A 15,565-nucleotide genomic window follows, 5' to 3' on the forward strand; every position below is an offset into this window, starting at 1 on the left:
AAGAAACAGGAAAGAATTATTGTGGAAAGCATTTTTGACAATACAATTAAAACACAAAAATGTTCCTATCTTTTGAACTATGTATTTTTAAAAATGTGCTGAGTAACTATAGCCTAGGTGTTCCTAGGTGTCAAATTTATAACAGGGTAGGAATGGGGAAGAGAAGAATCTCTGTGGCAGACTGTGTTCTCCAAAGTTAGGTGCAAAATATCTACCATATCTCATGATCTATAATGTGATTTTGCCACTTCCCCATCAAGAAGTAGCCACTATTTCCTCCTCTGTTTGAATCTAGGTGGGCTTATGACTTCTTCAATTGACAGAGTATGGAAGTAATGCTATGTGAATCCCAAGGCTGTGTTACATTAGGCAATGCAGCTTCTATTTTGTGTGTTGAAACACTCACATTTGAGCCTTTGAAGTCTGACTACCATGAGACCACCAGGCTGTGAGGAAGCCAGGCCGTATAGGAAGGTGACGTGTAAGCACTCAAGTTGGCAGTCCTAGTCTTCAAGTCATTCCAGACCAGGCATCAGACATGTGAGTGAAGAAAACTTAAGGTAATTCTAGCCCCCAGTGTCAAGCTACCTCAGCCTTCAAATCTTCCCAGATGAGGTCTGGACACCATGGAGCAGAGACAAGCAATTCCTGGTGCATCCTGTCCAAATGCCGAACCCACAGATTCTGGGAGCCTAATAAAATGGTTATTGTTTTAAGCCACTAAGTTTTAGAGTAGTTTGTTACACAATGGTAGGAACCAGAACACTGGCCTTGTGTAGCTCTTATTCTGTGAGGGAAGACAGGAATTGAGCAAGATATACAAATACATAAAATGAAAGGGAAAAGGAAATGCAGCAGTGGGGAGGACTGCAATTTAGATGGGGAAATGTGCTGGTTATTTACACATTGTCTCTCAGCTCTAAGTCTACCTTCTATAGTCTGTGATGCAAATTATTAATACATATCTCAGCTGGCTTCCTTTTAGGTCCTGTCTATAGGGGATACTAGGGGACAGGGAAGGGAAGAAGGGATTTCTTCATCCTCCCATCAGCTTCATCCCAGAAGGGACAGTTTGCTCCAGGTTCCAGCTTTTTTCAGCACACCTAAAACCCACCTCATTGGGCCCCTTAAAGACACTAGCATTAGCCAGGTAGGGCCTCCTTCTCAGATGTGTATACACGGGACCCCTACACTAAGTTCCTAGGTTCTAATAATCCCAAGCTTCTTCCCTTTGATTCCCTAAATTCTGTCTAATTCTCAGATAAGTTAATCTCTTACAGAATATTACATATAATTCAAAATCAATATTTCTGAATAATAAAATTTTTATTCATTATGTGACTAACACATAACTATGAAATTCTTTATATCTATTTTTGGCAAGAAATTTACGTATGCCTTGCTACACCAAAATAGAATGTAGTCCCTGGAAATTTTTGGCCTACAAAAGTGGCCCGGTAACCCCACCTAATTTTGACTATTACCAAACTACAAAATAATATGGACCCATTTAAATGTTTTATCAATGAAATACATCATTACCTGTACAGAATTGATTGTTGATGTCCCAAATGCCTGTCTCCCAAGGCATCATATCAAAATCAAAATCAAGATTATCAAAATTATTTTCCTGTAGGTTTCAAATCAGCAAAAGATTACAAGATTAAAATATATACATCCAGAAATCAAACTAACAGATGCAATTTGCCATAAATAATATAATTGTGATTACCCAACTTAGTAAAAGTAACTTTCTAAGTTAATCAGTTCATCTTGAAAATACATCTTGGATAGCTTAGAGATAAACCAATTTAGTTATTTTAAGCACAGTAGTAACAGCTAGGAAGGAGGTATTGAAGTCAACATCTATCTGAAAGATTCAGTTGGTCTCATTCTTTTCAGTGGAAATGGACCTTTACAACAGTCACAAAATATGTGTTTTGTCATAAAGGAGATCCAGCAAAATAAGTTTTCCCATTGCCATTAAGGAAAAGAAGTCACAGCAAATGCCTGTTTACAATATCATCTCTATATACAAGGGAAAGAATATAGATGTATCCAAAAGACATGCAGGAATCATAAAGAGACTGTAACTGAAACTTCAAATATACCAAATATTAAAATGCTTATGGGAGAAGGAAGAGATCCATAGGAGGATGGGTAATTTTTTTTTTTTTTTACTGTTCTGTACTTTTCATATTTCTAAAATAAAATTTCTAAATTTTTTTTAATCCTAGAAGATAAAACTAAGTTTCTCAAACAGGGGTCAGTAAACTTCTTAGAGGGGCTCTTAGTTTCTTTTCATTCAGATGACAATTTTTAAATTTAAATATAATCATATTCTGGGTCATCTGGATGACCATCTTATACCATATATATTAATGAAGAACTGCCACATGATTTCAGAGCCCTCATATGAGTTTAAGATTAAGACAGTACCACAACTATTTTAAATGTTTAAGGTTACAGAGGTAAGAACAGAAGTAAACTTAATATATAAACAGTACAACAAAGTTAAAAAGTAGTCAATATTAACTTAATGTGACAGATAATAAAACAGCAAGAAAGCAAGCCTCAGGAAAAAAGTAAAGGTTAATCTAGTTATCAATAACAACAATTTGGTAATAATTTCTAGAATATTATCATTTCAAATGTCTATTCTGTGGTTTATTTTTATTGAGAACGTAACAGAAGGAGAGAAGGGAAACTTTTCTTATACTGCCCTAAACTGAGTAAATATTATTGCAAATTATATAAAGAGAATGTGTGAAAGTTCACATAAAAAAAAAGAAAAAACTACTTAAATTATGAAAGAACCACCTTTTAAATCAATCTCCTTTGCTTTTTTCTCATATTGGAATCTAGCTATCAAAAAATTAAGCAGCCCCACACTTTCAGCAACGAAAAATCTTCAAACTTTCTTAATCTAAGTAAACTGAGGAAGGATATTTGCCTGAGTGCTCGCAATACTTTTTAACATGTTCAACAGTGGCATGACCTACTTCGAGGATGCTTCATACTCAATCTTCAGACAAAAAAGTCAAATACATTTTACAGCATAAGAATTTTATCTGGTTGGAAATTTCACAGACCCATTTTATGTAAAGCAAAACATACTGGTACTTATATACTCTAGTTCTTCAATGACTTCTCAAGGGAAACTTGCACAGTCATGTGAAAGAAGAATGACTGTTTTAAAGCTAGAATGGGCTGTCTGAAACCATTTAATCCAATCTCTTATTTTATACCAGAAAAACTAAGGAACTGAAAGATTGAGTGACAGAATGTTAGTTATAAAATCAGGATCATATTTCCCTGAATCTTTCAAATTTACTATATTGTTTCTTGACGATGTTAGGCTCTGGAGGTTATGAAAAAATACCAGTTGCTTAAGCAACCAGCCAATATTAAAAGCCAATTTAATCAATAGACAACACTGTAAAGCATCTCACAGAGTAAATGAAACCATTAAAACCTCATGCATTGATTTTAAAAAATATCATGTGTTTCACTCCCTTCTATTGATTCATGGTAAAACAACTGCTAAATTATTCTTGTTTTACCATGAATCAATAGAAGGGAGTGAAACACATGATATTTTTTAAATTTTTTCTTTGTCTTAAACTCACTAAGCAAGCTTTATTTTTAATAAGGGCTTAAAAAATAAGTGATAAATATTCAACCTGATTGATATGCATATAAAATCACTCTGTTCACTTGAACTACTTCCCAAGTCAAACAGCACCTCACCCATTAAAGAATAAGACAAAGTAAGAGTTCAGGCCAAACAGCTTCACATATACTAATCCAGAAAAGAAAAAAAAAATGTAAAATATTTTTGAGAACTTAAAGTGCTGTAATAATAGCTTTTACGCATACTTCTAACCACCCAAAGGCAAAAAATAAGGACATTTCTAAGTTTCAGAGCTTTCAACACTAAGGATACATAACTTTAAAAAAGGAAGTTGGTAAGTTCTCTTAACTAGATCCATGACACACATACTCCTTAACATCACAGTTTCCCTTATGCAGCTAAATATCTGTAAAAACCAAAAAAAGACCCCTGGGGCCAAAGGTAGACTTAGAATACAAGTCTTCTCATACCAAGACCAATGCAATTTCTACAATCCTACATTCACTGACTACAAAATGGCTACTAACTTTCATACTTAATCTTAACAGTTATTTAAACTTAAATAACTAGCCTAAACGTGTTATCCTGAAATCTTCTTGCAATAATTAAAGATTAAATATCACATCATTCAGCATTTCTCCTCTAATAAATACTTACATAAGTTTCATTTGCCACATCCAATTGCAGGTCATCATAGCCAAGTTCAGCAAAGAGGGCAGAATCTTTGGACAAAAGAAAAGAATAGATATTTACTGTTAATTCAATGTTTTGACAAAAGAATAAGCGCTGTATCCTTATGCCGGCTCTATTAGGGTTTCTCATTAGCCATTACTATTACTGATAAACTCTAGGAGTGTGAATGACAACCAATTCAAAGCTGGTTTCTAACATATGTATTGTTTTCCACATAATTTTTATCTTGTGAACTAAATCATTATACCAGGGATTAAAAAACAGGTTTTATGTCCTCTCATGTTGGACTAATTGATAGTGACTTTCTGGAACATTACTAACACAAATTCTGAGGCTTCATCTGGGTTCAGCACAAAAAAAAGTGACATGGTTGATCAGCGGTGATGACAGGAGAGGAATATGGCAACACATTTACCAGGTATTTGCCATCCTTGCCTTAAGTTAGAGGTACAACCAATTTTCTATCCAAACAACAAGGAATTCACTCATCTAAGCCATTTCATTTATTTCAACAAATCTAACTATGTTCCAAATTCCTAATAAGATTTCCTTATAAACTGAGAAATATATGAACACAGGTCAAGGTGCTGATAAGGCCAAAGAAGACTGATTACTGTATAATCTGTAATGTGCCTTTATTTTCTTTAACATTTCAGAACTTCAAGCACTTTGAAGAGTTTCCCAATCTAAGTCTGCCTTTGTACTCCCTACTAACATGCCACTGAAATTTGCTCTGGTGATTTCCCTACTTCACATATATAAGAACTACACTGCAAGTCTCTCACCTACTTGGCCAATGGTAGAAACATTTCACCAGCCTAAAACAAAATAGTACATAGCACATTTTTTGTGTGTAGTGATAATGAAAGGTTATTCATATAACTCTCAGAAAAGGACTACCTTAAACTCAGCTGCAGAGCAAAACAAAACAAAAAACCCATATAAACAGATGACTGTGGCTATGTACCTTATACACAGGCGAAAACTTGAAAGAGTTCTTTATCTGCTGCCTCTCATTTCTCTCCTCCCTTTCCTTCTTGAACCTATTCAAACCAAGCTTCCCCCACCAACACATACACACACATACACATCAGGTATTATGTCACCAATGATTTCTCCTCTGCTAAATTCAATGGTAAATTCATGGTCCTCATCTTACTCTCAACAGCATTTGAAACAGTTGATCTTTTCATATTAATTGAAGCATTTTCTTCACTTGGCTTCCAAATTACCATACTCACCTGGTTTTCCTCCCACCCTACTGGTTGGCCCTACCTTACTGGTTATTCTTCATCTTCTTAACATGAAATTGTCCCTGGGCACCTTACTGGTTATTCTTCATCTTCTTAACATGAAATTGTCCCTGGGCTTAGTGCAAACTTTTCTATCTATTCTACTCCCTTTGTGATCTCAGCTGAGCTCATGGCTTTAAATAGCATCTATATGCCAAGGATTCCTAAATATACATCTCCAGTCCATACCTCAAGACGCATGTACACAGTGAGTACTCTACCTCTCCTCTTGGATATCTAAAAGGCATCTCAATCTTAACACATCCAAAACTGAGCTTCAAATCATCCCTCACCAAACCTCCTACTGGTTCGTCCTCATCTCAGTTAATGACAATTCAATTATCCCAGGAGCCCAGGTCAAAAACCTTAGGAGTCATTGCTTACTTCCTCACTCTCTGTATTCAATCTACCAGTAAATCCTGTCAGCTCTGTCTTCAAAGTATGTATTGGTAATGTGGCATCTTACCTTTCCTTTCCATTCTTCCTTCCCTTCCCTACTCTTCCCAACAGAGATGTCAGCAGAGCAAGGAGGGTGGTGGGGTTGTGTGTGTCATCCTCTGTGGCAATGTGCCTGGTACCCAAGGAAATAGGATGATACAGGAGGGGAGGTGCCTTGTGGAGGTGGCAGCATGCCTCAGATGCCAAAAAAATGGAGCAGTGGGAGGAGGAACAGAGTGGCAGATGTAAGAAGCAGCCTGAGTGGTTAGGAGAGTGATAGTACCGAACAAATGTGTTAATTGATGGAGCAAATGATAAAATATATTAGAGCTAGGTTTCTCACTTTCTGAGAAAGGATTTAGAAACATGAAAAGGGAAGAGAATAAAAGAACCCTAAGATGTTGCACTGGAATTAGAAGTATTAATACGAACACATTTTCTTAAAATATTCATACACAGAATTATAGATGTTTGTATATGTGTGTACACATATACATACATGTATGTCCTAGTTCTGTCTGCTAACAGGTCCTAGAAACGAAGACATCCCACCAGCACTGAAAAATCGTATGTTTCCAGACCTTGGATACTGAATACCATCCTCTACTAAACGGAAGTCCACTAAAGGGCTCCTTAGAGAAAGAGCTGATTCCAGGGCTTAGGCAGAGAAAGTGCAAAATAGGCCTGGGAAAATCTTGTTGTGCCAGAAAACAAGGAAATCCTCAGAGAATGACAGAAACATATCAAAAGAACAAAGGAGCTGATATGAATGGACTCTTACTGGTCAATTCTCAGAAAATCTGAGCATCAAAATAAAGCCAGATTACAACCCACTGAATCAAATAGGAATTAGTGAGCTCATAAAGAAATAAACAAAGAAACAGAGAAAGCTTTTTCTTACAGTATAATGTCAATTAATAAATGTACACAGAATGTTAAGAGAGAATCACCATTTGGCATTAGAGTGGTACTCGATATAAGCTGGAGTTATCAATGGAGGCCAGGGCTGGTGAGTGAAGGTTTAGTAAGGAATGGGACATTGGTGGCATTCAGATTATCTCCCCCAAAATACTGGGTTAGCCAAAAAGTTGGTTCAGGTTTTTCCATAAGATGTTACCAAAAAACCCGAAGGAACTTTTTGGCCAGCCCAATACGAATCAAATGTAAAAGGGGAAATAGTGACTTTACAGTGGAGAAATCCAGCAGATACTAACTTGACAATCTGATCAAGGTGAACATCACCTTGGAACAGGTCAACATAGTGTGCCTCTATCATTTCTCTAGCATTCCTGTCACGGACTCATGGCCTGATTCTGGTCATGAGGAAACAGTATATAGACTTAGGTTTAGAGTCATCTTACAGAACAAAAGACCTGTACTCTTTAAGACTGTCAAGAATACAAGAAACAGGAAAAGACCAAGCAACCATCCCAGGTTGAAAAACTCTAAGGAGACATGAAAAGTAAAAGCAATGTGTGTTTGCAGGTAGGGTCCCAGACTAGAAAGGAAAAAGAGCCATTATTAAGACATATAGTAAAATATGAATGGTATCTGTGAATTGGATAGTAACGCTGTATCAATGTTCATTTCCTGACTGGAAGGAGTGTATGACAGTGATATATGACAGTAACCTTGTTTGGGGGAGGAGGGGATACACATTGCAGTATTTAAGGGTAATGAGTTAACAACACATTTCACTCTCTTTTTCTCTCTCTAAAGAAGGAGAAATGGGGCAAATACAGTAAAATTTAACACTCAGGGAATCTGACATGCATGCAACAGTTCTTTGCACAGTTCTTATAACTTTTCTGTAGGTTTGAAACTATTCCAAAACTTAAATTTTGAATAAACAATATACATGGGGAGCTTCCCTGGTGGTGCAGTGGTTAAGAATCTGCCTGCCAATGCAGAGGACACGGGTTCGAGCCCTGGTCCGGGAAGATCTCACATGCCGCGAAGCAACTAAGCCCGTGTGCCACAACTACTGAGCCTGCGCTCTAGAGCCCGCAAGCCACGACTACTGAGCCCATGTGCCACAACTACTGAAGCCCGTGCGCCTAGAGCCTGTGCTTCCCAACAAGAGAAGTCACCGCAATGAGAAGCCCACGCTCACCACAACTAGAGAAAAGCCCGTGCGCAGAAGAGACCGAACACTGCCAAAAATAAAATTAAGAAAATTAAGAAATTTATTTAAAGAAATATATATATATATACACACATGGGTATATACATGTGCATATGTGTATGTGTATATATCCACAGTCAACCACTTCCATTATCTCCACTGCTCTCATCATAAATCACTTGGATTGATGCAGCAGCCGCCAAATGGTCTCTCTGCTTCTGCCCTTGACCCTCTTTCAGTATATTTTCAATAGAGCAGCTAAAGTGAGCCCATAAAAACATAGGATGTTATTGGGAATCAGGATTTACACAGTAGGAAAAGAGAAATAAAAGTATATAATGCAAGAAGGTGAGAAAGGACTCTGTGGTACTGGCTTGGAACTGTGGGTATTAGCATGAATTCATGCTTTTTAAAAATACATATTTCCTTGTTCTTAGGAGATACACAGTGAAGTGTTTAGGAGTTTCATATTATTTGCAGCCTGCTTTCAGATAATGAGAGAAGAGAGAAGTGCGGGTAATACTGACAGAAAGAGTGAGCATGGCAGGATGTTAACAGTTGGTAAGTCTAGATAAGGGAAATACAGGTTAACACTGTACTGATCTTTTTTAACTTTTCTGTGGTTTGTGAATACTTAAAAAAACTGAGAGTGGGTTGATAAATACACTTGTATACTATAGAATATCTTAGAAAGATCCATGAGAAAGTGGTGACATTGGTGGCATTGGTTACCTATGAAGTATCTCTAAAATTTACTACCTACTTCTATATCTTTTTCACCAACCCCACACTACCTACTATATAGATTTCTCCTAACAGCAGTAAACTATGGTAGCTGTTAGTTTTTGTTTGCTCAACAAGCTTTCCCACCTGACTGCTGCTTTGACCATTTATTTATTCTTTTACTTCTTGTAAGATGAGAAATGGCCACTGGAAAACAGTGGTGACCTTAGAAAGAGCAGCTTTGGTGGAGTGGTGGAGCCTGACTGCATTGTGTTCAAGAGACAGTGAAAAAAGAGAAAGTGGAGTCAGTGAACATGGACGTTTTTTAAAAAAGAATTCTGCTGTAAAATAAAAAAGAGAAATGTAGTTGAAGCTAAAAGGGAAGTAACATCTAAAGAGGGTTTGGGGGTTTTTCTTTCTTTTTCACTCTAGACAGGAGAAGCAACTACATGTAGGGATGGAAATGAAGATTCAGGAAACAGAAGGAAGAGCTTGAGCAATATTCTTGAATAAAGGGGTGGGGGCGGGGTGTCTAGGGACTTCCCTGGTGGTGCAGTGGTTAAGAATCCACCTGCCACTGCAGAGGACATGGGTTCGAGCCCTGGCCTGGGAAGATCCCACATGCCATGGAGCAACTAAGCCCATGTGCCACAACTACTGAGCCTGTGCTCTAGAGCCCATGAGCCACAACTACTGAAGCCCACGCACCTGGAGCCCACGCACCGCAACGAAGAGTAGCCCCCACTCACTGCAACTACAGAAAGCCCGTGAGTAGCAACGAAGACCCAACACAGCCAAAAATTAATTAATTAATTAATTAAAAATAAAACAAAGAAGGAGGGGTCTAAAGCACATATAGAAGTGATCGGTTCTAGCATTCCCACCAACAAAGAGAAGGCAAATATACTGGTACACGCGTAGATGAGGTAGTAGGAGATTGCAGCAGTTCTCTTCTGATTCAAAGAATGCAGGAGGAGGTGCTGGAGGTTTGAGGGGAGAAGAGCCTTTATAAAAACGATCATCAGAGAGAGAGGACCAAGGAAATACGATCAGCCAGGTAATACTTAATGGTCTATTTCAGGTTAGTATCATAAATTTAAAGTGAGACCAATCAGCATGGTTGAATTTTCTTTTTTAGCCACTTTCAGCTACTTGAGTGCATTCATGGAGTAGACAGAGTTGGATTTAGCCAAGGTTGTAGTTGATCAAAGAGAGAACTACAAAACAAGAGAGAGACAAGGATATTGAGGGTGTGAGGGAATGATTACAGAGATTGTCCATGGAATTTAAACTGCATAAGGGGAAAGTGATAACATAAAGGGGACGAGGGACAGTGAAAAGATGGCAGAATCTCAGCAGTGTTGAAGGTACCACTGGAATTGGAGTACCAAAGAGAGTGAGCTGGTAAGACAGAAGGTGATGGTCAGAGTGGGATGTTGGAACTGAGATTATGTTACTAGTACTGACAAGGTTTAGGTTTATGATTGGGGAAGAAAATGCCTGAGACAGGGTGGAAGGTGGAGAGGAGACCCAGGAAACAAGAGGTCAGGGTATTTGAAGGATCTTCTCTGAGAATACTGAAATCAGCCAAGAATCATGATGGAAGGAGTGTTAAAGAAAGTGACAATAAGCTAGGAACTAAACTTTTTCAAAAAGTGAGGGAGAGTGAACCAGAAATCACCAGATGACTATAAGAGGGAGAGGTAGAGGACAGCATGTGAGACAATGTGAAATTTAAGCCAGGATGTTTTTAGGGAGGATGAAAGGAGAATGATCTAAAAGTAGCAATGAAGAACAAGGAAGATAACTAACCCACTTTCAGAGGCCCTAATGGAGAAAAGGTTTTGAGAATGAAAAGAGCTACCATTCACTAGGACTTTAGGGAAAACCGTGTTATCAGGGGAGTCAGGTTTTGGTCAACGCAGGAGGGCACAGAGAACTTTCACAGAAGACACTGAATTTATCAAAGAAACCACAGTGGCAGATGGAAGCTTCTGATCTTGGTACATATATCTTAATGTGCGGCAAAAAAAAAAAGTGGCTTTTGCAAATTGTAAGAAAAAGAAAGGGAGGGAGTGAGGGAGGTAGGAAGGAAAGAGGAAAGGAAAGATATACAAATGACAAATAAAGCATATGGGGACTTCCCTGGTGGTCCAGTGGTTAAGAATCCGCCTTCCAATGCAGAGTACATGGGTTCGATCCCTGGTCAGGGAACTAAGATCTTACATGCTGCAGGGCAACTAAACCTGTGTGCCACAACTACTGAGCATGAGATCCACAACTAGAGAGCCCACATGCCGCAACTAGAGAGCCCACATGCTCTAGAGCCTGAGCACCACAACTAGAGAGAGAAGCCTGCACGCCACAACGAATATCCCGCATGCCGCAACTAAGACCCAACACAGCCAAAACATAAAATAAACAAATATTTTTTAAAAGACCTTTCCTTTAAAAACAAATAGATAAAGCATATGAAAAGATGCTCCACATCACATGTTATCAGGGAACTACAAACTAAAATAATGAGATACCACTACACACCTATCAGGATGGCTATAATCTGAAACACTGGCAACACCAAATGTTGGCAGGACTGGAGCAACAGGAATGTTCATTCACTGCTGGTGGGAATGCAAAATGGCACAGCCACTCTGGAAGACAGGTTGAAAGTTTCTTACAAAACTGGACATACTCTTACTGTATGATCCAGCATTCATGCTCCTTGATATTTACCCAATTTATATGAAAACTTACGTCCACATAAAAAGCTGCAATGGAGTTCCCTGGTGGTCTAGTGGTTAGGATTTGGCGCTTTCACTGCCATGGCCCGGGTTCAATCCCTGGTCGGGGAACTGAGATCCTGCAAGCCTCACAGTGCAGCCAAAAAAAAACTGCACATGAATATTTATAGCAGCTTTATATATAACTGCCAACATTTGAAAGCAACCAATTTTAATTCTCTGTGCAGTGTCCATCACTGGAGAACAGTTTGTGGCTGCCCCTTCACTGCATGTAAGCCCTTTATAAGCCGGAACCTGTCACTCTTGTCCCCCATGCCTGGCCCTCTTTCCTGGCCTCAGTCTGTCTTTAACTGGTTTTGAGACCCTAGAAGCAACCAAGGCGTTTTTCAACAGGTAAATGGATAAACAAACTGTGTGCTATGGACCAAATTGTGTCCCCCCCAAAATTTATATATTGAACCCCCAAGATGACTGCACCCAGAGGTAGGGTGGTCTTTACGAGGTAATCAAGGTTAAATGAGGTTACAAGGGTGGGGCCCTAATCTACTAGAACTGTGGCCTTATAAGACTAAGAGATAGGTCTACCTACCTACCTACCTCTCTGTCTCCCCCACCTCTTCTTCCTTCCCTCCCTCCTTCCCTTTCCACCCCTCTGCCTCATGAGGACACAGCAAAGAAAAGTGGCCATCTATAAGCTAGGAAGAGAAGTCTCACCAGAACCTGACCATGCTGGCACCTGTGCTTGGACTTCCAGCCTCCAGAACTGTCAGAAAATAAATTTCTGTTGATTAAGCTTCCCAGGTATTTTGTTATGGGAGCCCAAAAGACACTGTGGTACATCCATACCATGGAATATTATTCAGTGCTGAAAAGAAATGAGCTATCAGGCCATTAAAAATAGAGGGATCTTAAATGCATTTTGCTAAATGAAAGAAGCCAAATTAAAAATGCTACGTACTCTATCATTCCAACAATATGACATTTTGAAAAAGGCAAAACTAGGTGACAGTGAAAAGAACAGTGGTTGTTGGGGCTTTGGAGGAGGGAGGCAGAGACAAATAGGTGGAGCACAGCAGATTTTTTAGGGCAGTGTAACTATCCCATATGATACTGTAATGGTAGATACATGACATTACGCATTTGTCAAAACCCACAGAATGAACAAGAGTGAATCTTAATATAAACTATGGACTTTAGTTAATGATAATGTATCAATACTGGCCTATCAATTGTAACAAATGTACTCTAATGCAAGATGTTACCAATAGGGGAAACTTGGGGGGCAGGGGAACTCTGTACTATCCCCTCAATTATTCTGTAAATCTAAAACTGTACTAAAAGTAAACTCTATTAAGTATTAAAAACAATTACATGAAATAGAATTTCAGCATCCATAAATAAAGTTGTTTTGGAACACAGTCATGCTCAGTTTATATTGTCCATGGCTGCTTTTGTACTACAACTGGCAGAACTGAGGAGTCAGAACAGAGACCACATGACCACAGAAGCCTAAAATGTTTACTATCTAGACCTTTACAGAAAATGTTTATAGGCCCGTTCAAAATTTCATCACCCCACATAAAGGGAAAATGCACGTGGGATGCACATCCCGTCATAGGCTGTTCTGAGTAAGTCATTTTTAATTATACAAAGTTGTTAAGAGTCACAAGTACTAATTACATAATCTGATTTTAAAAATTTTAACTAGCTAGCTTCTAATATAGAAAAAAAAAAAGTCAAATAAATCAGTGAAGTACTTGAACACCCAAAATGGCAACTCCCAGAAAAAGAGTCCATATTCTACTGAGAAATGTTAGCAAACAGTAACCTTTCACTCCAGTGCCTGCAAAATCTATCCTACTTACTGAACACTTAAGGAGGCAGAATTAAAGTGTTCCACTAAGAAAAGATTGTTAACAGTTTGAAAAGAGAAGCTTGGAAAACCATGGGAAATGGGCATGTTCAGGGAGGGGCAGAGCAAGGTACCTGAGCTGAGTCAGTGAACCTACTACAAAGAACTGAATGCTCTGTTAAAGAACATTAAGACTAGGAGTCAACTGATCAGATTAGTCAGGAAAATGCAGCCTGGGTATCAGAAGACATAATAATGCTATCAGGAAGTGCCTCACAGTTATAGTTTAAGAAACATCATGAAAATATAATAGTTGACCAGCTGAGAAAACAGATCATAACAACCCAGTATACTGAAGTAGATTTGTTAATAACTGGGGGGGTCTTGGTAAAAATCAAATCTGTAGAAATAACTTAGGAAAGCAATATAGAATAGTGACTAAGTGCACAGGCTTTGGAGGTAGACAAACCTGGTTCTGATCCTGTTTCTGACACTCACTAGCTATAAGACTCTGAGCGTTCGTTCTCTCTCAGCCTCAGTTTCCTCATCTGTAAAATAACAATACCTCACTGGACTGTTGGGAGGATTAAATAAGATAATGCATGTAAGAGCTAAGCAGGGCACCTGACACAAATAAAGTGCTTACCGGCAACTGTTCCTATTACTACGACTACATTTGGCTTGGGAAAATACATTTGGAAGAGATAGTCTAACGTTTTTCCAACAACTCATAGAAAACCTATCCAAGGACTGAAATAAATCTCTAACACTATATAATTTAAGAGAAGTTCTGCCCTTGGAAAATCAAATGAGGACTTCAGTTCAACAAAGAGAATTGAGATTACACTCTTGCTACTGAGAACGATGGTCCAAGGGGGAAAAAATGAAGGTCAGTCTGGGTTTCCCCCAAATTTTAAAGCTAGTGAAGGGTGTAGGTTCACCGCAGGACACATTCAGGGACGTATACAACCCCAAATTCATACTGAAGCCCAAGAACAGTATTAGTACTATGTCTGGCAAACAAGGGAGGAATATAAGTTTCTTCTAAACACTCAGATGATAAAGCTTCTCCACTCTCATTTCCACTACATTCCATTCCACTCTTCCTGACCACAAAGCCAAACAAAATATCCATAACAAGAAAATTCAGAGTTGTATTCGGAGAGCAATCAGGATTATATCCGTTTATAAGCGTTAGGTCTACGTAATCAGGGACCTGGGGTCAGGTGCTGGGGTGCTTTGCTTCTCTGCCAAGATGGGCATCAGCCTCGATCAATAGTGGAAGCTTCGAGATGATTCACATTCTCTCACACAAACCAAACACGTACACGTACACTCCATGGCAAGCATCTCCCACATCCCACACTCTGAGAAAATAGCTTGCAGCCTTTTTGATGGTCACAGCCATCCTGCCCTAAGCTTCCTAATGACGTCGTTTTCGCCCCACAAAATCATCACCTGGTACTTTCCCAGAGGAAGCGGTGAAACACGATAGTAATTCCAATCAGGCAACATTTTACGCTCGCTGTCCCCAGGGCAGAAACCGACAGGTTCTGCTAGACTCTACTAGGACCACGGACGGAAGCAACGAGTGGCCCTCGCTCCCCCGGCAGGGTTCGTCCACACTTGTCACCACAAATGCGCGGAAGTAAGGAGGAAGAAACCTGGAGCCACCCCTGGTACAGTCTCAGATCCCACTCACCCCACTCTTCATCCGGCCGGTGAGGGAGTCCCGGACTAAAAGGGGACTCCATGGTGCCGGCAACGCCAGCCGGCACCCCCGAAACACACGTTCGCCTGCCCTGGAGCTCGGCAACTAATATCTGGGACGGTGGCGGCAGACGGACAAAATACCCCGTAACGCTGACGCGACGGTGGCCGAATGAAGACAAATTGCTTCTGCGCGAGTGACGTCAGAGACTAAGCTAATTTTAAGCAAATCGCTGAGTAAATATTTCCCTTTTGGAGGTTTCGGCATTTTCTGTCCTGCTGTTTTAGGGAAAAAAGAAAGAGACGTAATCACTACCTCGGTTAAATAAGATATATTGATAACATTAAAAATGGGGA

At 39.3% G+C, this 15,565-nt stretch overlaps 1 protein-coding gene across 2 annotated transcripts in view; it reads right to left on the minus strand.

Annotated features, from left to right (window-relative positions):
* ATF6 (activating transcription factor 6) overlaps window positions 1-15,365 on the minus strand; it is a 220,208-nt gene extending 204,843 nt beyond the window's left edge. For both annotated transcript variants that reach the window (XM_029227930.1, XM_029227929.1), the window contains exons 1-3: window positions 15,201-15,365; window positions 4,292-4,356; window positions 1,543-1,630 (exon numbers count right to left, since the gene is read on the minus strand). In XM_029227930.1, the coding sequence (XP_029083763.1) occupies window positions 1,543-1,630; window positions 4,292-4,356; window positions 15,201-15,252 (205 nt within the window). In that variant the 5' untranslated portion in view covers window positions 15,253-15,365. The remainder of the gene's footprint in view (window positions 1-1,542; window positions 1,631-4,291; window positions 4,357-15,200) is intronic.
* Window positions 15,366-15,565: the final 200 nt, after the last annotated feature.

The sequence above is a fragment of the Monodon monoceros genome, unplaced genomic scaffold, assembly GCF_005190385.1.
Source record: "Monodon monoceros isolate NGI ecotype Baffin Bay Population unplaced genomic scaffold, NGI_Narwhal_1 Super_Scaffold_18, whole genome shotgun sequence".
NCBI lineage: Eukaryota > Metazoa > Chordata > Mammalia > Artiodactyla > Monodontidae > Monodon > Monodon monoceros.